A 25,680-nucleotide genomic window follows, 5' to 3' on the forward strand; every position below is an offset into this window, starting at 1 on the left:
TTAATTTCTGATCAATAGACATTTAGACTGTTTCCAAATTTTTGGAAGACTGCACTGTGCATTACTATAAGTAAATTGTTGGGCACTTGTATACTTACTGAGGTGGGAGCCATTCCTAAATGTGGAATTGCCAGGTCATAGTCCATACACATTGAAATGTTCATACATGGCCGAAAGACCTCCAGAAGTTGAGCCAGGTTATTCCTCTCCCAGCAGTCTGTGAGAGAGCTTGTGTTCCTATCCCCATGCTCTTTAATTTTGTTTGCCAAGTTGATGGATACAAATAATATACTGCTTATGTTTAATTTGGACTTCTTTACCAAGTGGGATTAAATAATGGTTTATATGTCTTTTGACCATTTGTATTTATACAGATTTTATTTGTCAATCGCATATTGTATGTCAGCAGAAATTGGTGTAGTCACCTTGGTTTATATGTCTTTTGACAAAATTTGTATGGAGACAAATGGCCAACTAGGAGAAATTGGTACCATCTCCTTGGAAAGCAGTTTGGCTATTTAAAATTTCAGGTACTATATACTCAGTGACCTAATATTCTGCTTCTAAAAATTGATCCAGTAGAAGCATTTGCAAGTGTGTAAATATATTCAAGCTCATACACACATTTATGCAGCTCCTACATGTGCATTAATTAGCTGAACAGAGAAAATGGTCTTGTGGAATACACTCTGAACTATTAATAGCACATACTGTGAAAGTTGGGATTATGGGGATATGCCACTTTCTCTTGTATACAGTTTTGTAAAATTAGAATTTTGAGCATGTACTGATATTTAATGAGAAAAAAAAAGCCTTAACACTATAAAAGAAAAAAATATACACTTGGGTAAAGGAAAGACTCAGTTTTTTTCTTCTATGTAGGGAAAAACTCACTTCTTCCCTACTGTGTCTTTCTTCCCCGTGTGTCTCTACTTTTTAAAAAAATAAGATTTATTTATTTGAGAGAGAGAGAGAGAGTGAGCATGAATGGGGAGGAGAGGGAGAACCAGGCTCCCGGCCAAGCATGGAGCCCGACGTGGGCCTTGATCCCGGGACCCTGGGATCATGACCTGAACCGAAGACAGACGTCCAGTCGACTGAGCCACCCAGGCACCCCTGTCTGTACTTTTACCTAGACACTTCATTGGCATTTTTGGTCAGCAAATGTATGGAACTTTTCCCCACACCAAGGAATTCTCTGTGACAGCTGCTGGGTGTCCTCCAGTTGAACTGAATTCTGATGCTGTCTACCTGAACTTAACGTCAGAGCTACAGGTTAAGGGCTCATTTGCACAAAACCGGCCCCCACCCCACGTACACGCATACTTCAGATGCCAGTTGCAAGCCCTGTGTTTCTGACAACCAGCTGTGGGTTGGAGGTTCCAAAGACGCCCTGCTTGGGTTTCATTAATTTATTAGAGTGCCTAACAGAACTCTGCACAACACTTATGTTTATTAGTTTACTAAAGGGTGTAAGAAAGGATACAGATGAACGTCCAGATGGAAGAGGTCATAGCGCAAAGTATGTAGGAAGGGGTGCGGAGCTTCCGTGCTCACCGAGGGCACCATTCTCCCAGCACCTTCATGTATTCACCAGCATGGAACCTCTCCAACCCTGTCCTTTTGGATTTTTATGGTGGCTTCATTACACAGTCATGACTTATTAAGTCATTGGCCATTGGTGATTGATTCAACCTCCCAGTCCTCTCCCTGCTCTGGAGGTTGGAGGGGTAGGACCGAAAGTTCCAACACTCTGATCACATGGTTGGCCCTCCTGGCAGCCAGCCCCCATCCTTCATTAGGGTGGGGCGTGGGTCCAAAAACCACCTCGTTAACATAACAAAAGACACATCTGTCGCTCTCATCACTTAGGAAATGCCAAGGGTTTGGGGGGCTCTGTGCCAGAAATGGGACAAAGACCAAATATATATTTATTATAAATCACAATATCATAACTTAAAAATAGTTTTCAGTCTATAGGTGCAGATTTGTGTACAGAAGCATTCAAGACCCTCTTGCCATAGCCCTTCACCCGATCACTAAGATGTAATAACACTGAGTTTGGAGTCAGGTGACCCATATTCAGGGCCTGGATTCTGCCACTTACTGCCACTTGAGCAGGTTGTTTTTTCTCTCTTCATCCTCAGTTTCAGCATCTCTACGATGAGAATTATGCTTTTGAGCCTTTTAAGCTCAACAGTGTTGCAGGCAGGTGCAGTGAGATCACACACGTGGGGAGGTATTGCACACTGACACCGGATTGTAAGTGCCTGCAGTGTTCTGATCTCTGAAGCTTCCTGAAGTGCAGTATTTGTATATGTATCTGTGTAGATTTCAGTATTGGGAAGAAAGTCTATTTTGAGTTATAGGGTTGATTTATAGCATTCATTGATTTATAGAGTTCATTGAATTGTCTTTAGGCAATTTAAAATTATTAATCACTGTATTTGATTCTACCTTGATTGGTAGTTACTAATCTAAGTGTTTGGTAGCCCGAGGCACATTAACTCTAGTAGCAAGTGCACGTTCTGTGGCTGTGACCGTGATCTACATGGTGCATCGTTTCTGGCTCTAGATCTCTGGTGTCTTCCTAAGCCCGTATTTCCAACTGCCTACTTGATAGCATTAGTTGAATGCTTTGTGAGCAATTTTTAATCTGTCCATAACTAAGTGAATCTGGTTTTCTCAAACTGCTTCTCTTCCAGGTTTCCTATGTGTTTATTAAAGGTTTTTTACATCACAGGATTAATAGGTCTGTGTTCCCATCCTTTTACTCTCAATTTGTTATGTAGCCCTAGCATGTTCTCAGTTCTGTTTGTGTTACTCCTTCACCTGAAATGTTGCCTCTTCCTTTCTCTTTCTTAGTCATCCTTCAGGTCCCTGCTCATCCCTTTTATGAAACGGTCCTCAGTTTCCCATCTGAAATTTATTTAGAGTAAATAGGTAGAAGTAAATTGATCTTTTGCAAACATTTTTAATTTTTGTAAAGGTGTGAATTACCTCTGGTCCACTTTCATGTGTGAGCAAAAAATTAAGTATGAAAAAGAACTGTAGAAGAATGCATATAGATGTTAAAGTGTATCATAATCTCTTCATGCCTGTTTGACTTTCCATCCTTCATGTTCTTTTTACCTTGAGGGTCCATAAGAATGCCTGTCTGGGAGGGGAGGAGACACAGAAAAGTAGTTACTGGCTCTATTTTTGTTCTTTGTTCCTCTCTGGTGATTTCTCTCTTGGGGTCAATTGGGCATAAATGATGAGGCATTTATAGAACATGCAGGGTTTTGAAATTTGACTGTTAATGTACTATTTGAAAGTTTACTGACTCTATTCTAGAATTGCAGGAGTAAAGAGGAATAAATTCCACTTGCTCTGAAGTGCGCCATTCAGATTTTAAGATTGTATCATTCTTATGTTTACTTTTACTTATTACTTTTACTTTAAATTATAACCTTAGTATTTTAATGATCCTTTGTTGTCTCTATGCCTCATTATTTTTTATGTATTTTATTCCAATTTATAGTATTTCTTACACTGTATTATCATTTATATTATTTCTGTCTCTCATGACCATTTCTGACAAAATGTTTTCCTACATGTATTCTGGATTTTAGCAAAATTTATTTTTCCTGTTCTATTTTTATATTTGAAGAATACTCCATTTTATGAATCTTGGTGGGAGGAAGCTTCTCTCCCCTTGTACAAACTAAAAATGCCAGATAATCGCTTTACCAGTTCAGGCATGTGACCTGGGCTCAGCCACCTGGATATTCCTATTCTGAACTTTGAGTGGAGCTTAATTATTTTTTGATAACACAGAAAACCCAAAACAATAAACAGACAAATTATTAGAAATAATAGGGGAATTTATCAGGGTGGCTGGATGAGATCAGTTTATTTTTCTATATACCAGTAACAAAAAAACATTTCTTCTAAATATATTTTTCTCTTAAAGAAGCAGGGATTCTGAAATAGGTCTTATTTTGGGATTGTGTCATGTATCCTTATGATTAAATTCAGGTTTTACATTTTTTAGCAGGAACACCATAGAAGTGACCTGGTATTCTTTTTCAGAGGCTCATATTAAGATGATATTGACATATCTCATTACCAGCATTGTGAACTTGCATCACTTGATTAAGGCGGTGTCTGACAGGTTTCTCTACTATAAATAGGCTCTTTTTCCATATGTACTGAGAAGCTATCTTCTGGAGTGATGCTTTGAGATCATGCAAATATCCTGTTTTTCTTCATAACTTTTTCTCGACCAGTCATTCTTGATGATTCTTGCCTGTGAGAATTATTATGTTTGCTGAATGGTGATTTCCTTGTTTCTTCTGCATTAATTGGAATTCTGTAAGGAAGAAGTATCCTTTTCTTCAGTTTCGTTTATTTTGTTGGTTATTGATATCAGTGTGAAGTTGTGGATATCTTTATAAATTTTTTACTTTGTTACTAAAATTGTTCCAAATTTGGCCATTGATTGCTCTTTGGAGTTGGCTACTCCGTCCTTTCAGTATGCCCCATCATTTTTCCTTGTATTCTAGCAGTGTAAGATGTTCTAGGCTTATCTTGTATTTTCCCTGCCCCAAACCTGGGATCAGCCATGTCCCCAGGGAACCTGGTATCTCTTAATTGGAGAATAGTATGAGAAACCAAGACCTGGGTTCCAGGTATGCTCATTGCTTCTCAGGGATCACTGCTGCTTGTCCTCTCAGTGGGCAGAGCTAGGAAATACAAGTTTGCATACGTACACACACCTGTACAGGTCCTGTGTCCATTTATCTGTATATGTTAAAAATCATGAGTTTATAATGATACCTTTGATTCCAATCCAATACTGCAGGGTTCATTCTAGCCTCCCCCAGTTTCTTGTTCTTGACTGTTTTCCCCATCAGTGGGAAACTTGGGCCTAATGATTCACAACATATCTACCTACTTGCTGAATCCTAAATAAACATAAAGTAGTTTCTGAATTGTTGATCTATTCAAACCTGTTGATTAAAGTTCATTTTCTAATTTCCTCAAGAAAGGTCCACATAAGCAATTTTCCCTGAGGTTCTGTGTGGTCAAAAATGTTACCTTCTGCCTTTATTCTCTGCTTGGGTATAGAAGCCCCCAGTCACATTTGCTTTTTTGGGAGGTTGGAGAGTGCTACTGCCGCTGAGGCTAGCCAGATGACCTTCCACGTTTCTCACTGCTTGCTTTCAGAAACCCATATTGCCCAGTTGCCCAAATCATTCTTTTTCTATCTTGAGAGCCTAGTGATCTTGCTATAACATGTCTTGATTTCAACCATTGTGGATCATTTTTCCCTGGCACATGATAGGGTCTTTGCGTATATAGAGCCATACCTTACTTAATTTCAGGAAAGAACTTTTGAATGTTCTTTTTATTGCAAACTTTCAAAGACATACAACAAAGATGAAAGAATTTTAGATTTATACCTGTATATGTGACCCCTATATTTTACTACTAAAATTTTAGTATTTTCATTTATCATATCTCTACTTATCCATCCTTTATCTATCATTAATCCATTGTATTTATGTATCTTCTTTTGGGAAGTTTCTTCAACACATTTGCACATTTAAAAATATTGGTTGGTTGTTTTTTGTGGGTTTTGTTTTTGACTTATCAGAGTTCTTTATATATGCTGGATACTTTTACTTTGTCAAATGTGGGTGTTTTGTGAGTATTTTCTCCCAATCTGTGGAAATCTATTCATGTTTTTCACATTTTCTTGGTGAGAAGTTTTTAATCTTGATGAAGTCTAATTAATGTTTTCTTTTATAACTTTTGTTCTCCATGACCTGAGAAATCCTTGCTTAGCTCCAAATTGTGAAGATGATCTCTTTTGAAACCTTCGTTTTAACTCTTATATTAGGTCTGCAACCATCTTGGGTTCATTTTTGTTGTGATGTAATATAGTGTTCACGGTCATTGTTTTTCATGTGGGTGTTCATTTACTCCAGTACCAGTTGTTGAAAACACTCTCCTTGGGGCGCCCGGGTAGTGCAGCGTCTGCCTCCGGCTCAGGGCGTGATCCCGGCGTTCTGGGATCGAGCCCCGCATCAGGCTCCTCTGCTGGGAGCCTGCTTCTTCCTCTCCCACTCCCACTGCTTGTGTTCCCTCTCTCGCTGGCTGTCTCTCTCTGTCAAGTAAATAAATAAAATCTTTTAAAAAAAGAAAAGAAAAGAAAAAACTCTCCTTTCCCCACTGGGTCGCTTTGATGCCTTCATTGAAAATCCAGAGACCATATATGTGTGGGTCTTCTTCTGTTCTGTTTCATTGACCTGTAGGTTGATCCTTTTTAATTTAATTTAATTTAATTTAATTTTATTTTATTTTATTTTATTTTATTTTTATTTTATAATAATATTTTTTATTATATTGTTTGTCACCATACAGTACATCCCTAGTTTTTGATGTAGTGTTCCATGATTCATTACTTGCGTATAACACCCAGTGCACCATGCAATACGTGCCCTCCTTACTACCCATCACCGGTCTATCCCATTCCCCCACCCCCCTCCCCTCTGAAGCCCTCAGTTTGTTTCCCAGACTCCATAGTCTCTCATGGTTCATTACCCCTTCTGTTTACCCCCCCCTTCTTCTTCCCTTTCTTCTACCGATCTTCCTACTTCTTATGTTCCATAGATGAGTGAACCCATATGATAATTGTCTTTCTCTGCTTGACTTATTTCACTTAGCATTATCTCCTCCAGTCCCGTCCATGTTGCAGCAAATGTTGAGAAATCGTTCTTTCCGATGGCTGAGTAATATTCCATTGTATATATGACCACATCTTCTGAATCCAGTCATCTGTTGAAGGGCATCTCGGCTCCTTCCACGATTTAGCTATTGTGGACAATGCTGCTATGAACATTGGGGTGCATATGGCCCTTCTCTTCACTACGTCTCTATCTTTGGGGTAAATACCCAGTAGTGCAATTGCTGGATCATACCTCACTATCCTCATAACTATAACTTTGAATTAAGTATTGAAATCAGGTAGGACTAAGTCCTCCAATTTTGTTGTTTTCAGGATTGATTTAGATTTTGTAGGTCCTTTGCATTTCTACGTACATTTGAGAGTCCTCCTAATCACTTCTCCTATCTGGTGTTGCTTCATAGGAGCAAGTGCTTCAACTGGGTGTTTTTTCTTTTAAATTAGTGGGGAAATATTTGGTCACAAGTTTTCATCTGTTTTGTGGCTATCGATATAGTTTTTTTGTTGTTCATCGGTTTTGCTGAATTTCTACCTTTTTTCTTATATTTTTGTATAGTAGCTGTGCTGGTTGCTTTTTTCATGAATCATCATAGAAGGAAATAGCTCCCCCCCCCCAGGCCCCTGGGTTACAGAAGGAGGAGGAGGGGCAAAGTAGTGTTCCAGACTAGTTGTTTTTTAATCAAAGACTGTCTTTGTAGCTGCTGTAGAGTCAGGCTTCTTCCTGCAAATATCGTTAGTCTGTGCAATTCTTCAGGCTACCTCTGATTATTGGAACCACATTGGATTCCTTTTGAGCTTGAGAAGTTTGGTTATTAATATTGGTCTCACTGAAAATGGAGTTTGCAGTTTTGTATCTGTTGCTCATTGATAATTCTGTATAATGTCAGTGCTTCCTAGGCAAATTCTGTAGAAGTGGCTTAATCTTTTCTAGTTAGACAGTTCAGTGTGCTTTCAGCCAGGGTTTAGTTCCCTGAATGCTTTGAAACTTTTTCCCACCCAAAGCATGTGAAGAGTACAGTAGCCTCAGAAACAAGAGGCCTCTGTCTAGTTATGTTTTCTCAAGCTCTCATAATTACCTGTGAGTCCTCTTTTTTAAATGCAGAAGTATAGATATCATCCTAATTATTCTTTCATTCAATGAACACGCATTTATTGAAGTACTAAAATGAAGAAGGTACTAAAAGAGATTTAAAAAACCCACTGGACAATAGATTGTGTCCTTAGCTTGGAATCTAGCATTACACAGGAATATTTTTTTCTCTACTTTTTTTTTTTGTTTTCCTGCACTTGAAATAAAATACTTATTAATTATATACACACATGGCTAAAGATTCCCAGTAGTCTACGAAGTTTGTTATTCCAAACAGTAGTCTCCTGTCTTCACTCTTCCTAACGCCCCTGCAATTTCCTTCTTTTCCCTTCTCCATCTCCTTCCCTCTGAGACCTTTTCCATCTTCTCACCTAGCTGGCTGGCAGTCGGGCAGAGCAGACAGACCTTCCTATAATGCTACTTAGTTGACATTATTCTTTGATCTTTTCAAAGAACTAACTTTTAGTTTTATTGACTTCATCATTTCTTTATCTTCCCTTTACATTAATTTCCATTCTTTATTACTTCTTCCCTTCTACTTGCTTTTAGTTTGGTTTACTCTTTTTCTAGATTTTTAGATTTTTCTGAACTCTTAGATTTTTTTTCCCCTAGATTTTTCTGAAATCTTAGGCTATTGGCTGGAGATCTTTTCTAATAGAGGCCATTTTAAACTATAAATTTCTCTCTGCCACATTAGATACATCTCATAAATTTTGATTTGTCAAGTTTTACTTTCATGCAGACCAAAATACTCTGTAAATCCCCTTATAATTACTGCTTTGACCATGGATTATTTGGAAATGTATTGTTTAATTTTTACCTATTTGTAGATTTCCCAAATTTCCTTCTGTTGTTTTATTTCTAATTCAGGCCTTTTAAATTTATCAGTATTTGTTTATGACCTGGCAAATGGCCTATTCTGGACAAGAGTCCATGTTGCTTAAAAAGAATGGATTCTGCTATTGTCCAAGAGAAGTGTTTTATAAATGTCTGTTAGATCAAGTTGATAGTGTTGTTCAGGTCTTCTGTGGACTTGCTGATTATCTGTCTGGTGTTTCTGTTTTTTATTTTAAATTACAGATTACCGTGTTAGTGCCTCAATAGTGTTTTTGGCCTGTAATTTTTTTTAGCAGTTGAGTTTTAAGATGTTTACTTAAGCATTTGTTACAAATCATACAAATGCCAATTAGGAAGAAATTGTACATACATAATATCCTATTAAATTTGCTTGTAATTCAACAAATATTTATCCAAACAGTGGTAAGTACTAGGCATATCATTGAATAAAACAAAGCCTCTGCCCAATGAAACTTATGGAAAAAGACAGATTAAAAGCAAATATATAATACATTAAATGGTGGGGAGGGCCAGGTCACATAGGACGCTACAGGCCATATTAAGAACTTTGCTTTTACTCTAAGTCAGGGGACTAACCGGGCCACGTGGCAAATATTTGAGGCTTTGCGCACCGTACAGTTTCTTTTGAATCTATTTAGCTCTGCTGTTGCAGCCTGAAAATAGCCAGAAACAATATGTAAATGAAAGGGTGGGGTTGTGTTCCCAGTAAGGTTTTACTTTGTGAAAACAGGCAGTGGGTCTGTCATGATCTACTTAAAACAAAATTATTTGAGGGTTTCAAGTAGACACTTGACTGACTTTTCATTCCTTTAAGTTACTTTAAAATACTCTATTTGGAAATCATTTTGGATTTATAGAAAATTTACACAAAAAATAGCATATTCCCTTGATTCAGCTTGTGTAATGGTAACTTATGTAGCCATGATAAAACTATCAAAACCAGGAAATTCACATTGGTATAATACAATTTGCTACACTGTAGACTTTATATTCAAATTAGACATTTTTCCACGTCAGGTCGTTTTTCTGTTTTGGCATCCAGTCCTAAGTATCACTTTGTTTTTGCCTCCTATCCATGATGGATCGTTGCACTTCTCTTGTCTTTCATGAACTCGGAGACCTTTATTGAGTACACTCGTCAGTTACATTGTAGAATATCTCAGTTTGGATTTGTTTGATATTTTCTCATGATTAGACTGTAGTGACGCGTTTTTGGCGAGAATAACATGATTTACCTTTTAAAAGGATCACACTGACTTCTTTGGAAAGAGAAGCAAAGAAACTACTTAGGAAACTATTATAATAATCCAGGTGAGGCCTAGACTAGGATGATTAAAGAATTTGAACGGAATGGGTTCTGATTAGAAAAGTTTGAGAACTACTGCGGTAGCACCAACTATTTTGGAGAAGGAAAAAAAAACTATGATAGACATATTGGAAACGAAGGGTACGTTCATCTATTCTTTTAACAGCTTGACCATTTTAGAAACTAGTAACGCCAACTGGTATTTGTTAGCTTTTCTGATACGTCTGCATTGAATTTAAAGTATCATAAAGCCAAGCATTAAATGGATAGGAAAAGCTTTTCCTTGGACTGTAGGGAAATAAAATTTATTATGAGCTGCCAGCCCCATTCTAGCACATACTCTTCCTTTTAATTCTTTTGATTTGTCACTTGTACACATTAGCTTTCTGGAATTTTCATAGGATCCTTATTATGTAAAGTAACATCTGTTTCAGGCCCTGAAAGAGTTAATAAGGACTGGACTTACCTGTTATAAGCAACTAGAAGGCTAAACAAAATACGATTCATTTGTTCTCCTACATTGGACAGCAGACTATGCACAATGGGATTCCTTGAGACAGAAAAATAAATGCTGTGAATACCACAATTCCTCTAACCTTCTGCCTGGAGATGCATTCCAGATCACATTGCACAAGGGCAGTCACAAAGAGGGCAAGTGGGAACTGCAGAACAGAGTTGCAGAAAGGAGACTGCTACACAGAAAATGATGGTGCCTTTGGGTCCTTGATGTATTGGGCCACACGTGCACAAGGTGAAATTCACAAGTCTGGGGGAGAAAATGATCAGGGATCTGCAACCTGAACATTCCCGTTGCTCACACAGGATGAGTTCTAACCAGCCAGAATGGCAAGTCCTTGGTAATGACCCAGGGTATTTAGTGGAGAATCCAGAGCAGTTGAATTGTCTTTGAAGTGGTTATTCTAGGCCCACCCCAGCAAAGCTTAAAAAGAAGCCCATGAGGGGTCAACTAATCCACAAATAATTTGCCTGCTAAAATAAAGCCCAATGCTCTAAAAAAAAAAATAAAATTAAGACACTCAACAATGTAGCATTTATAATGTCTGTTACCAAATAAAGAATGGTTAGCATGCCAAGGAGGAAAAAAAAGGGAATCATAACTAAAAGAAAATTTAGCTAATAAAAACAAATCTAGAAATGATGGAGGTGGTACAAGTGGCAGGAAAGGACAACAAAACAACTATTACAAACATTTTCAAGTACTTAACACCATGAGGAATGGATTGGAAAATGTATGAAAGAATCAAATGGTGGAACATATAGCAACGAAAAGTACAATATCTGAAATTTAAAATTTACCGTATAATCTTAACAGATTAGCCATTGCAGAAGGAAAGGTCAGTGAATTGAAGAATGACAATAGAATGTGCCCCAAATTAAGTATATAGAGGAAAAGACTGACAACAGTGTTATTCACTGCATTTATCTATGGGATAATATTAACTGATCTACCACATGAAATTCCAGAATGGAGAGGAGAAAGAAGGAATAATGACTGAAATTGTTCCATATTTGAAGAAAAATATAAATCCTTAGATTCAAGAAGTCCAAAAAATCCTACACAGAATAAACACAAAACCACTGTCAGGTATGTCATAATCAAATTGCTGAAAACAGATAAAGAGAAGGTCTTGAAAGAAGCCAAAGCAAAGACACATTTTGCACAGGAAAAGAAAATTAAGAGTACTGTAGATTCTTATTAGAAACTATGCAAGTCCAAGACAATGGAACAATGTTTTTAAAGTGCTAGAGGAGGAGCCTGTTTTTTTTTTTTTTTAATTTTTAGATGAATTGTCTTCGATTTCATAGTCGACATTACAAAGTATTCATGCTATATACATCGTCATGACACCCCGTATGTGGGCATCTATGAAAACAATATACAGATACAATGCAATGTCTATCCAAATAACAATGGCATTTTTCTTAGAATTAGCACAAAGAATCAAAGGGCACCTTGATCCCTTCTATTGGTTGGCAGCCTGAGGGCTGGTCTACACTGCTTGCGTGCCTGGCCTTCAGCTATGTCACGGGCTCTAGACTGTTGATCAGTGGGCTTCTGAGTTCTAAGCAAATTCTTCCACCATCTTTGAGATTTTAAGTGTAATTTCTTTCATTACTCAATAGAATGAATAAAGAAATATGAGTAAGGATAGAGAAGACGTGTACAATGCTATCAACCTAATGATACAAAAATCTTAAGAGGTTATTTAGGAGGTAACTATCCAAGGTGGTGGATATTGTTTTTGTTTTTATGACCTCTTTCTAGAGACTATCTTACGGCCTGTTGACTAATTCAACCTTTTTAAAAAATTGAATTATAACTGACATACAATATTATGTTAGTTTCAGATGTACAAGATAGCGATTCAGTATTTTTATTTTATTTTTTATTATGTTCAGTTAGCCACCATATAGTACAGCATTAGTTTTTGATGTAGTGTTCAATGATTCATTATTTGCGTATAACACCCAGTGCTCATCACAACACATGCCCTCCTTAATACCTATCACCTGGCGACCCCATCTCCCTCCCCCCCGCCCAGTATTTTTATGTATTTAAAATGCTTGCCACGATAGGTCTAGTAACCATCTATCACCATACAAAGTTGTTACAATATTATTGACCATATCCCTATACTGTACATTACATCTCCACAAATTATTTTATAACTGGAAGTTTGTACCTCTTAATCTCCTTCACCTGTTTCGCCCATTCCCCACCCCCCAACCAACAGTTCTCCATATCTAGGAGTCTGTTTTTATTCTGTTTGTAAATTTGTTTTGTTTTTTAGAGTCCACATTTAAGCAAAATTATATTGTGTTTGTCTGACTTACTTATATAGGTCCACCCACGTTGTCACAAATGGCAAGATTTCATTTTTTTTTTTTTTTGTAGCTGATATTCCACTTTGTAGGTCACATTTTCTTTGTCCATTTATCTATCAGTGGACACTTGAGTTGCTTCTGTATCTTGCCTATTGTAAATAATGCTGCTTTGAACATGGGGATCCATAAATCTTTTCAAATTAGTGCTTTTGTTTTCTTTGGGTAAATACCCAGAAGTGGAATTGCTGGACCATATGGTGGCTGTATTTTACGTTTTTGTGGACCCTCTGTACGGTTTTCCAGTGGAGGCTGCGCCGATTTATTTGCCCACCGACAGTGGTATTTTGTTGCTGTTTTGATTTGCATTTCCCTGATAATTGTAATAGGGAGCATCTTTTCATGTGCCTGTGTGTGTGTCGTCTTTGGAAAAAATGTCTATTCAGGTCTTCTGCCCATTTTTAAATCTGGTTGTTGAGGTTTTTGTTACTGAGTTGTATCAGTTCTTCATACATTTTGGAGAGCAACCATTCCAAATATCTCCTCGTTCAGTAGGTTGCCTTTTCACTGTGTTGATGGTTTCCGTTGCTGTGCAGAAGCTCTTTGTTTGGTGGAGTTCCGTTTGTTTATTTTTGCTTTTGTTTCCCTTGCCTGAGGAGACCTATCCAAAAAACATTTCTGAGAACGATGTCCAAGGGTTTACTGCCCATTTTTTTCCTAGGAGTTTTATGGTTTCAACTCTTACTTAAGTCTTCAGTGCAATTGTGAGTTAATTTTTTGGTATGGTGTAAGAGAATGGTCCAGTTTTATTCTTTTGCATGTGACTACAGTTTTCCCAACACAACTGATCAAAGAAACTGTCTTTATTCCTTTGTATGTTCTTGTCGCTTTGTTGTAGATTAATTGACCCTTGAAGGATGGGTTTATTTCTGGGCTCTCTTCTATGCTATTGATCTATTTGTCTTTTTCTATCAGTACCGTACTGTTTTGATTACTATAGCTCTAGAGTATAGTTTGAAATTGGGAGCATGTTACCTCCAACTTTGCTGTTCTTTCGTCTGTCTCAAAATTGCTCTGGCTGTTTGGAGGTCTTTTGTGGTTACCTAACAAATTTTAGGATTATTTGTTCTAGGTCTGAGAAAAATGCTGTTGGTATTTTGATAGGGATTGCATTGAAATATGTAGACTGCTTTGAAAATGGTATGGACATTTTAACAGTTCTTCCAATCCATCCTCATGGTTTATCTTTCCATTTGTGTCATCTCCAATTTCTTCCATCAGTATCTTAGAGTTTTCAGAGATCTTTTTCCACCTTGGTTAAATTTATTCCTAGGTATTTTATTCTTTTTGATGCAATTATAAACAGGATGACTGTCTTAATTTTTTTCTGATAGTTCATTATTAGTATATAGAAACACAACAGATTTCTGTATGTTAACTCCATGTTCTGCAGCTTTACTGAATTTATGTTCTGTGAAAAGAATGGGTGTTCTGCTGGTTGGGGATGGAGCATTCTGTACTCTGTCTCACCACAACTGGTCCAGTGCAGCAAAATGATCTAAGCTTTTCTTTCTTTTTAAAGATTTTATTTATTTATTTGACAGAGATAGAGACAGCCAGCGAGAGAGGGAACACAAGCAGGGGGAGTGGGAGAGGAAGAAGGAGGCTCATAGCGGAGGAGCCTGATGTGGGGCTCGATCCCATAACGCCGGGATCACGCCCTGAGCCGAAGGCAGATGCTTAACGACTGTGCCACCCAGGCGTTTTATTCTTTTGCATGTGACTGCAGTTTTCCCAACACAACTGATCAAAGAAACTGTCTTTATTCCTTTGTATGTTCTTGTCGCTTTGTTGTAGATTAATTGACCCTTGAAGGATGGGTTTATTTCTGGGCTCTCTTCAGAAAAGCCCCCTAAGCTTTTCTGTTCAGCATTCCATTGATCATGTATTCCCAATTTGTACTTATATAAAATATTCACAAATTACACATATATGCTATTAATAGCATATTACACTCCCTAAAATATATAAAAAATAGAAAATTGTTTTTTTACATTTAACTTTTTTAATCCTTTTTTAGTAATTGACCTATTTAAAGTCATAGTTATGCAGCCATCATCTTAGTTTTAGAACATTTTCATCACCCCAAAAAACAACTCTTTACCCCTTAGCCATCACCCATTGATAACATTCACCCATTAATACCTTTCTCCCTCCATCCCTAGGCGACCACAAATTTATTTTCTGTTTGTATAGATTGTTCAGTTCTGGACATTTTATACAAACACAGTCATATAATATGTGGACACACATTTGTAATGTGCTTTTTTCACTTAGCATTATGTGTTCAGGGTTCATCCCTGTTGCAGTAAGTACTAATAATATCTTAGTTTTAATATAAAAATATTTAATTTTTACCATGAGGAACACTTGATTCTCCAGGAAAAAAATGTTCTTCCTTTTCTATGTATTCCCGCTCTCCTTCCTACCTATCCCAAACACACCATTCACATACCCCCTAGAATACACACATCTCAGTTTTATATTCACAGATATATTCCCAGAACTGGATGATAATATTGCCTCTTACAAAGTCTCCACATGCCATTAAAAAGGGTTTCAGGAAAAAGTGCTCTCTTAATTCAAAGCAAGCCAGACCCAAGATCTCCGATACTGCCTGGCTTACTGTCTACATGTCCGGTGGGGGAGAGGCAAGGAGGGGCCCTGTGGAGATAAAGACTGGCCTGGCTGTTTGTTTCTAGGCCAGGTATGCATGTAGCTTTCTTCAGAGGCTTCCCAGAACAGTTCCCTTCGCTGATACCAGAAAGGATGGATTCTCTTATAGAAAAGTGACACCAGTTATAGTCATTTAAGCAAATCTTTTGCTAGTTATGTCAATTAACATGAAAAATAAGGATTACATATAATATTAGATAATATTAGATGTGGTTCACTTGAGTTCCATACTTTTTATTACACATTACACAATCAATTACGTTTGCATCCACTTATTCGTCTTGGCCCACTTCTTGGACAGCCTGTGGGGGAGACAGAGCTGGTCTTGTTCATCTCGGTATTCCTTTTTCCTTGGCTAGGCAAATCACTGGCCCTTAATAAATGCTTATCAAATTGAATTTCAGGTTGTTGCTTTAACATTAAAATTTATATAAACCAATTCTGATCATATTCTCCAAAATTATAGCTGATGAGTGATAAGATACTCTTTGGTTAAACATGTCAGTGAATAATTTGTTAAAAGAGAGATCACTGACTAATGTTTGAGGTTATACAGGGAAAGTACAGAGGTTTTTGAGTTGCATGCCAGTTGTATCTCCATAGTTGTTAAGAGTTTGAGGAAGGTGGTCTTACTGTCTCACTCCTCAGTCTTTAAATTTAATAATAAAAAAAGGAATCACTTTCAATCAGCAGAAGTTAAAGTTAAAATACTTTTCCAGAAAATCTTCTATACAACAACTTTTTATAGCTTAATAGTTCTGTAATTTCCAGGGTTAAGCTTTATCTTTTTGTTTCGGTTTGTTTTCTTCAAGTATTAAGTGTTTTGGCAATTTTTATATCCAAGATCATATTTTACGTATCATTGATTCCTTTTGACAATTGAGCATTTTAATATAAGCTGTGAATATATTTAAAATGGGTAGGGAATATTTGATCTCTATTTGTATGTAATTTATTGATTGGGTGATTGATTGATAGAGACTGCACAAGTGGTGGGGAGGGGCAGAAGGAGAGGGAGGCAGAGAATCCCAAGCTGGCTCCACACCCAGTGCAGAGCCCAAAGCAGGGCTTGATCCCAGGACCCTGAGATCTTGACCTGAGCCGAAATCAAGACTTGGATGTTTAACCGACTGAGCCACCCATGTGCCCCTATTTGTATATAAGTTTCAAGTACACAGGTCTGACAAGCGTTTATTTCTAACTCTGGCTTAAGTGCTTTTGACTTGGGTTCTCATCAGCCTAATAATAATGATGATGGTAGTAATGCAGACAATAACAGCTTTTTATTGCATGGTTTTATCATTAAGTGTCATAGTCTTTAAGGTATTTTTTCCTCCTGCCTTTTTTTTTTTTTTTAATAAGATAGCAAAGGAAGGCTCACAGAAGTGACTTACTTTCACTTACACAGGCCAAGTAGCTACAGAGACAAATCTTGAACCGAGGTTGTATGATTGCAAGTGGAGAATTCTTTCCCCATAGCATGGCGCATCTGTTATTTATTCACTGCTTACAGTTCGGATGTTTCAAAAGAGTAGAAATATTTTCTGCACTCAGTTTTCTCTACTGAATCAAACAGAGACCGTTGAAAGTAATAAAAACCGACATCTGCTTATTGTACAATGATATATTGTAGTGCAATAAAGTAGAATACAGAAGTGCAAATCCATAAGTTGTCTGAAAATTGAATGTAATGCTTTCATTGAATGCTGTAATTATTTATTTGAGTTCAGTATTAAGATTTAAATAAAAGTGTAAAAACATTGATGCATGTATACTTTTTTTTTCTTTCCCAGACAGATAGTGATTATGTACACAGTGTTGTAGCCAACCTGGAGAAAGAGTAAGTTCTTAACTATGAAAATGGTAACATTTTCATTACTGTTACTTACTGGCTTTTTGCTAAAAGAAAATGCCTTTTTTATAGCTCATTTCTCTGGAGTTCAGTGTTCACTGGGCCACTATCATTGGTCTTTTACATTGTCGTAAAGTAGGTGCATATATATATATCCGGGTTTCTGATCATGGATAGATTGGTGTATTTCAATATAGAAAAGCTTTGAATGTCATACATGTGTAACTCTGTCAAATACATTATTAAGCTTGAAGACGATAGAGAGGGTCATATGAGTTTACTAATGTCTTTCACCCCCGGTTGACCAAGAAAAAAATCTTTCTACTACCAGGGTAGATAGTCTTGTAGTACTTTCAAAGCTCAGTGCCGAACTATGGCTACATCTGTTCTCTTCTGCAAAGATTGAGTAACAATGTACTGTGATCAAGACACTGAGTAGCTAACAGTTGGAAAGCTTTGTAAGCTTCAGATACGATTAGTTTTTATAATACCGCCTTCATAGTTTTAATAGTGATGTTGTAAAAACTAGTCATGATAAGGGTTTCTTCATTGACTTTCACCTGTTTTTGCCCCAGAGATGTATCTTTTACATAAAAAGACAAAAAGAAGCGACAATTATTTGTCAATTCAAGATTTAAAGTAATGTTGTTCTTTCTTTGTCTATCAGAATGCTCAAACCGGACATTTTAAAAGATACATGCAGAGTTCAAAACTAAATTATGCATTTGTTAGATTTTTTTTCCTTAGGTGCTCAATTTCTTGGCAGCCCTTTGTATAAAAACAGTTTAGTATAGGTCCCTCAGATACAGGAGCAGGGCAATAATTATTGGCCCCTCCTCCCGTAGACCACCTGGGCAGGTCTGTGGGGCTTATGCTGTCACTTTGTCGATTCTCTTCTTCCTCCATGTGTAGGAACACCAAGCCCAGGAAAAAGTACAACTAAGCATGAACAACATCTGTGTGAAGGCAGGTAGTTGCACAAGGATTTTGTGGAGATTTGCAAAAACTAAATGAGGGAGAATGCAAATGTGGAAGGAAGTACATGTGAATTAGTCAAGCTGCTTACAGAAACTTTAGAACGGGTTTTCTCAACCTTGACACTACTGACATTTGAGGCTGGATAATTCTTTGTGTGAGGACCATCATATGCATTGTAGGATATTTAACAACTTCCCTGGTGTCTACCCACTAAGGCAGTAGTACCTCCCACAGTTAGGACAACCAGATTCCTCCAGACATTGCTCCGTGTACGCTTGGGGGACAGGGTGGCCCGCAGTTGAGAAGTGACTAGGTTAGAATGACATATAGTCTGTCACTCACAACTAAACCTTCCTGAACATGGAGGAACTTTGGTTTTTGCATAAATATATAGAGACAGACACACATTCATTAGTCTTTCTTCAATTCTCTGTTTTCTGTGATATCTTCGTTTGATTTTTTTAAAAAAATTCTGATACTTTTTAGGAATATAATACATGCAGTTGGCTTAGGATTTCTATGCTTTTCTAAGGATAGTAGCATTTTATACTGTTTTTAGAGCATTATTAAAAAAATCACCTTTGTGTTATTTGAAAAATTTGTATTTTCTGGCAGATTAAATCAACAGTGAGTTCCTTCCATGAGCACACGGTGACCCAAACAGTATACCGTATTGGTTTTTGTTTATGTTTACTTTATGTTAAGCACAGTAAGTTGAGCATTAAGATAAACAAAATCCCACAGAACTTAACTAACTCAGCTAACCTTTCTTATGGTAGATTTTCTAAAGAAATCGGTTCTGGCTTGGTGGAAATAATATCCCCTCCTGAAAGCTATTATCCTGACCTGACAAACTTAAAGGAGACTTTTGGAGACTCCAAAGAAAGAGTAAGGTGAGCCTGTGTTATTTAAGACCCCCCACCCTTGTGAGTATGATATGTAATAAATGTTTACCATATAATAAGTATTTACTGAAATGTAGCACATTTTAGGGTTCAGCTAATTTGTGAGAGCTAATGAATTTTTGGTTATTTGATTGGTAATTCTGTGGAGTTTCTAATGAGAGGTTGAATTTAGTATGCACAATAATTTTTTTTTTTAAGATTTTATTTGAGAGAGAGAGAAAGAGAGCGCACAGGGAGGGAGAGGGACAGACGGAGAGGGAGAAGCAGGCTTCCCGCTGAGCAGGGAACCGATGCGGGACTCGATCCCAGGACCCCAGGATCATGACCTGAGGTGAAGGCAGATGCTTAACCACTGAGCCAGGTACCCCTGCTCAATAACTTTTATAATTGCTGTTCTGTGGGGTTATGACTTAAGAGTATATTCAGAATAATTCGAAAGCTTGTTTAGATAGAAACCTCACATCCGTATGCAAAGTAAATGAGAACTGATTCAGTGGAAGTGATAAAAACAATATTAGTATTCTGCAGACTTATAATAATGTAAAAATCCAGTCAACTGGATTGATTTATTTGTCCCTAAATCTCTAAAATTGAAGGACTGAAAACTTTCATTGTGTTATTAAAAACAATGTAATCTAAGAGATATTGACATTAATTTTGGATTTAATGTAACCAGAAAAAAGGAAAAAAATTAGTGTTTTGGAAAGAGATTTTTTATATTTCTTGAGTTGTTAATTTGTATGAAAGATATATCCACGTAATTGGTTGTCTTTCAATAAATACAATTTTAGTTTTAAAAAATTTAGGAATGAATTTGGTAAAAAATTCTAGGTGATCTCATTAAATTCAGAACAGCTTATAAGGTATATTCTGGAGAAGTTTACTTAGTATGATTTAAACTTTTATTTTATTGTTGTTGTTTTTTCACTAGCTTTTACAACCACTTCTCTTTTCCAACGTTAGTCTGTTTCTGTAGGCTACCAGGAATTCCCTGAAAGGACTTAATATTGTAAATGTTAATGTGTTTTGGGTTTTTTAAGCAGTCAGTACAATATTTATTAATTTCTGCCTTCATGCTAAGCACTGATCCCCAACGTATAGTTTTTGAAGCACCAGTTCCCAAAGACATTAAGATGTTACATTTGAAAAAAGGGCCTTTGGTCAAAGGAGTTTGGAAAACATTGGAGTAAAAAAAATTTTCTTTCAACAAATGTATTTACTATTGGATGTTTCAATGCCTCTAATATACTAATATGTCTGCAGAAGGGGACTATATGTGCTTCCCAAGTTTACTTGACTTTAGATTCCTTTTTTCCCTCAGGACATCTTGACGATTAGTGTTTTGATAAAGGTTTCATTAGAGAAAAGTGAATTCTCGTTCATGCTGTCCTACAAGGGTGTATCGTGTGTGTATGTATATCTGTGTATCTGTGGGTCGACAGATATTTTTTATATATCTGTTGTTTCCTGTGTATATGTAATGTGTGTATATATATTATAAAATATAACATGCAGTATGTATTATAAAATACTACGTTTAATCTTATTTTGCTAAATTTGAGTCTGATTCCTAACTCATTTTTGAAAATTTTTATTTCAGATGGAGAACAAAACAGAATCTAGATTATTGTTTTCTAATGATGTATGCTCAGGAAAAGGGGGTATATTACATTCAGGTAAGTGTGGTTTATCCTTTAATGTTTTTTCACACTTTGAAGGAAAACTATCCAGACTATATGTTCATTTTAAGGAAAAATATCCAGACTATATGTTCATTAAAACAGGAAGTTTTGAAAGTGTAAGCCCTCTAAGCGTATAAGATTATAACAGTATATCAGAGAGCAGAGGGTCTGTCATAGTCACTGATAATGGGGGCTCTGCCGTTCCATTCTCTGGTTTAACACCGACACCAGCTTTCCACTTCATGGTGTGATGGTGGGCAGTCACTCGTCTCTTTCCTCTTCTCCCCTCCCTACATCTTTGCTCTCATTGTCCCTCTCTCCACTGTTAAAAAGAACTAAGGTTTAATTACTTGGCAACTTTTAGAGAAGGATTTTCTGATAGTTTTTTTGGTGGTCTTACAGTAAGATAGGTTTTTTTGGTTTTTGGGGTATTTTTGCGTGCTACAATACATTTACCTTTATATTGAAGATAATAAAACTGACGGTTAGCTCTAATGGTCCCAACTTTTAGCAGCGTGACTCAAAGAATCAGTCTGTAATGATGTGGCTTTTAAGTTAGCCAGGTAGGTAACAACTTAAATAACTGTAGGAAGCTCTTCTTTCTTCCAAATCTCATTCTCCTTAGTGACTTACGCTTAAATGTTACAACTGGAATTTCATTTCTTTAACCAAAGGTCTTTTTCCTTGTTCAAAATGCGGGTACCACTCAGTGATGTAACACACTAAGCCTGCCAGTTATTTATTGATTTTTAGTATAAAAAGTTTATGAGATCTTTCCCTGGAAGGATGTTTTTATGGGAGTGGCAAGAAGAGGCTCTGGGTCCCTGAATCAAAAAGGAAATAAATGGTTTTGCAGCTGCTGGCAGGGGTTTGAGAGGGAGGGAAAGAAGGACAAGCCTGCTATCCCGTGGCAGGGCAGTCGTATTGAGCACAGACTTGGTCTCCTTTGACATTTTATCTTGGGCCACCTGCATTCAAATGTGCAGACATCCTTTCTTGGTTCTCAGGTTGGGAAATGATAATGATGGTAGGGTCACAATATAACATTGTATATAATAGTATACAAGAGTAGTGAGTATAAAAACACGGTATCCTTTAATTAGTACATTTCCTTTAATTTAAATGTCTTAGAGAAGGCTTACTTTAATTTCAAGATTTTAACTTCAAAACATTTTATTTCACACGTCCCATATTATTGTAGTTGAAACTTGCTGTTTATTCTAGGGCCTCTATATATTTACACGATGGTCAAGAACTTTATAGAGAGAATTTAAAAGTGTAGTTACATTGCATTTTAAATTTGTTTTAAATTTCTAAGGATAGAATTAATAGAATCTTAAGGCTGTGTGTGTGTGTGTGTTTGTGTGTGTGTGTGTGTGTGTGTGTGTGTGTGCATGTGGAGTATAGGAAAAGTAAACGTCTAGGAAATTAAGGAAAGGATGGGGTTAAGAAAGAGGATAAGAGGGTAGTGGCGCCTGGGTGGCTCAGTCCCTCTGCCTTCGGCTCAGATCATGATCCCAGGGAGTCCTGCATCGGGCTCCCTGCTCAACGGGGACCCTGCTTCTCCCTCTGTGCCTCCCCCTGCTTGTGCTCTCTCTCTCCCTCTCTCTCTGTGTCAAATAAATAAACAAAATTAAAAAAAAAAAAAAGGATAAGGAAAACTTCCTTTAAGCAGGGTGTGTGTGTGTGTGTGTGTGTGTGTGGTGTTAAAACCACAGTAGCTATGAACCGACACTTACTACACACTTAACATATGTCCCATGTTGTTCTTTCCAACTTAGGCTTTCCATATACTTACTCATTTAATACTACTCTTTTTTGCAAGAACAAGAGCATACTGTACGTACTGTCTCGTAGCCTGTTTTACTGTCGCTTCACATATGGTAGACGCCTTTATAAGTCAGTAATTACAGGCAGGACACTTTTTAATCACTTATTGAAGTATCATTATTCAGACGTCATAATGACCTTATTGTTGGGCATTTAGATTGTTCCCAACTTTTCAGTTGTGTCGCAGCTGAATCCAATGATCATCCCTAAAATTACCCAATTTTCTCAAAAATTATGCCTGAAAAAAGAGGGGGTTGCTTTGTATTGATGTCTTCACATAATTTCATATTCTATAGAATTCTCTCATTATGATCTACAAAGTGGGAAAACGCATTCGCCTGAAAAGTCCTCGGTTTCATATTGGTTTTGACTGTGAAGGATAGAAATCGCCCAGCAAAATGGGGGAGAATTAGTCCAGACTTGATAATTAGGCCAGGCGTGTGACTTCATGGGGCATATGCCAGGGTCTACCCTACCCCGGACTTGGAGAGCATGCTCTTAAAAAGGCCGTGAAGTCAGGGGTTACTCTCTGGTCAGCACAGGCGTCCTCCGAAAGGAGAAAAAAAGTGCCACCTGTCCTAGTGTTAGGTTTATGTCTTGAAACGAAGTTTGCTGTGCTAGAATCCTACACTGTCGTCAAGTGCTGTATCACAGATGACTTGGAGCTGAAGAATGCTGTTGGGTGATTCGGGCACTTCCTAGGTGGCGTGTGGAATTCCTACCGGATCGCGTCACAAGGCCCGTGAGGTCTGGTTGCCGCACTTGTGGTGGTGCCGACGTTAATCAGTGGGCTTGGTGGTGTCAGACTCATCTCTCCTTTCTAAAGCGCCCCAGCAGCCACTCCCCCGGTGCTTTTCGCCATCACTGTTTTCCCCCAGAGAAGTTATTTCATTAGAGGTGGCCAAGTGATAATTTTCTAATTTTGTGATTTGTAACATTCTTATAACTTGAGTTCTTGTGTAAAGAACTTTCCCTCCTTAACTATTTGGTTACTTTGAAAAACAGTTGACTAAGGAAAGGCAGAATAAATACCTATTCTTTCTCTTCATTAATTTTTAAAGTTGGTACCCTAGAAATCTCCAGTGGTAGCCATTTAAAAAACATTGTTATGAATGCATGGATTTTTAAAATATATTTGATTTGCCTCAGTCCTTGCAATCATTCTTCACATTGATACTAACATTGATACACCATAAGCCAGTGGGAATCTCTTCAAACTGGCTCTTGTGGGGCGCCTGGATGGTGCAGTCGGTTAAGTGCCTGCCTTTGGCTCGGGGTAATGATCCCAGGGTCCTGGGATGGAGCCCCGTGTCAGGCTCATTGCTCAGTGGGGATCCTGTTTCTCCCTCTCCCTCTGCCTGCTGCTCCCCCTGCGTGTGCTTTGTCTCTCACTATCTCTCTCTGTCAAATAAATAAATATTTTTTTAAAAAATTGGCTCTTGTATTTCTTCCATGTAAGTCCAGTAATCTTTGATCATTTCTTTGATGACTGGCACAAGATTTGCACATTTCCTGTGCCAGATCTAGAACCAGCCGTTTCTCTAAGGAGCCCTGTTTTTTTTTTTTTAATGTTTCTTTATTATATTATGTTTGTCACCATACAGTACATCCCTGTTTTTTTTCTTATTTTAATGTTTTTTTATTATATTATGTTAGTCACCATACAGTACATCCCTGGTTTCTGATGTAAAGTTCGAGGATTCATTAGTTGCGTATAACACCCAGTGCACCATGCAATACGTGCCCTCCTTACCACCCATCACCGGTCTATCCCATTCCCCCACCCCCCTCCCCTCTGAAGCCCTCAGTTTGTTTCTCAGAGTCCATAGTCTCTCATGCTTCATTCTCCCTTCTGATTACCCCCCCTTTCTTTATCCCTTTCTTCCCCTACCGATCTTCCTAGTTCTTATGTTCCATAGATGAGAGAAACCATATGATAATTGTCTTTCTCTGCTTGACTTATTTCACTTAGCATTATCTCCTCCAGTGCCATCCATGTTGCAACAAATGTTGAGAAATCGTTCTTTTTGATAGCTGAGTAATATTCCATGGTATATATGGACCACAACTTCCTAATCCAGTCATCTGTTGAAGGGCATCTCAGCTTAAGGAGCCCTGTTTTGTTTAGAGGCAAATAGCATTTAGGACAACAATCCAGGTGTGTGAGATGCTCATTGTTCTTATGGTGTTTTTGCTTCTAGGCCTTTTAGCAAGGAAAAGAGTATTTTATTTTTCAGGGGGGGAGACTACAAGCTCATTGATATTCCCAAATCAAATGAAGATTTTTAGGGGTTGGTTTTTAATCATATTAAAAGTCTTGGTTTTTAATAGCATTATCCTATTAACATAATTCTTTTATTCTACAGTATGTCTGAAATAGTTTCAAAATAATAATACCATTATCACTACTATTAGACTGCTGAATGTGATTTAAATTTTCTTTGTCCAATTTTCCCCCCCTTAGAATATGTCCTAATATGGATACAAATTCTGTGTTTGAAAGTCACCGGAAGAAATTCTTTATACGGGGTGACCGTGCTGCCGAATTGATATGAAACTTGGTTTGTTTCATTTTGTATTCAATTTTTAAGAATTTTTATCCTTTTTAGTTGTAAAAAAAAAAATTCCAAAATCAAAACTTACATAAAATAAGCTACACAGAAGTCTCACTTATATTCCCACTCCTAGCACTGTTTCCTCCCTTCCCCATGGGTAGCCACCATTAGTTTGTTTGTTTGTTTCTTTCCTTTTTTAAGATTTTATTTATTTGAGATAGAGAGTGAGCCAGAGCATGAGCATAAGGGTGTGGGATGGGGACGGCAGGAGGAGAAGGAGAAGTAGACTCCCTGCTGAGCAGGGAGCCCGA

General features: G+C 37.4%; 1 protein-coding gene across 7 annotated transcripts in view; it reads left to right on the forward strand.

Moving 5' to 3' along the window:
- The window catches only part of MGAT4A (alpha-1,3-mannosyl-glycoprotein 4-beta-N-acetylglucosaminyltransferase A), a 119,271-nt gene that overhangs the window by 67,063 nt on the left and 26,528 nt on the right, over nt 1-25,680 (forward strand). For all 7 annotated transcript variants that reach the window (XM_048222683.2, XM_026487519.4, XM_048222684.2 and 4 more), the window contains exons 6-8: nt 17,361-17,407; nt 19,177-19,290; nt 20,903-20,978. In XM_048222683.2, coding sequence (XP_048078640.1) covers nt 17,361-17,407; nt 19,177-19,290; nt 20,903-20,978 — 237 coding nt within the window. The remainder of the gene's footprint in view (nt 1-17,360; nt 17,408-19,176; nt 19,291-20,902; nt 20,979-25,680) is intronic.

The sequence above is a fragment of the Ursus arctos genome, unplaced genomic scaffold, assembly GCF_023065955.2.
Source record: "Ursus arctos isolate Adak ecotype North America unplaced genomic scaffold, UrsArc2.0 scaffold_8, whole genome shotgun sequence".
In the NCBI taxonomy this organism is placed as follows: Eukaryota; Metazoa; Chordata; class Mammalia; order Carnivora; family Ursidae; genus Ursus; species Ursus arctos.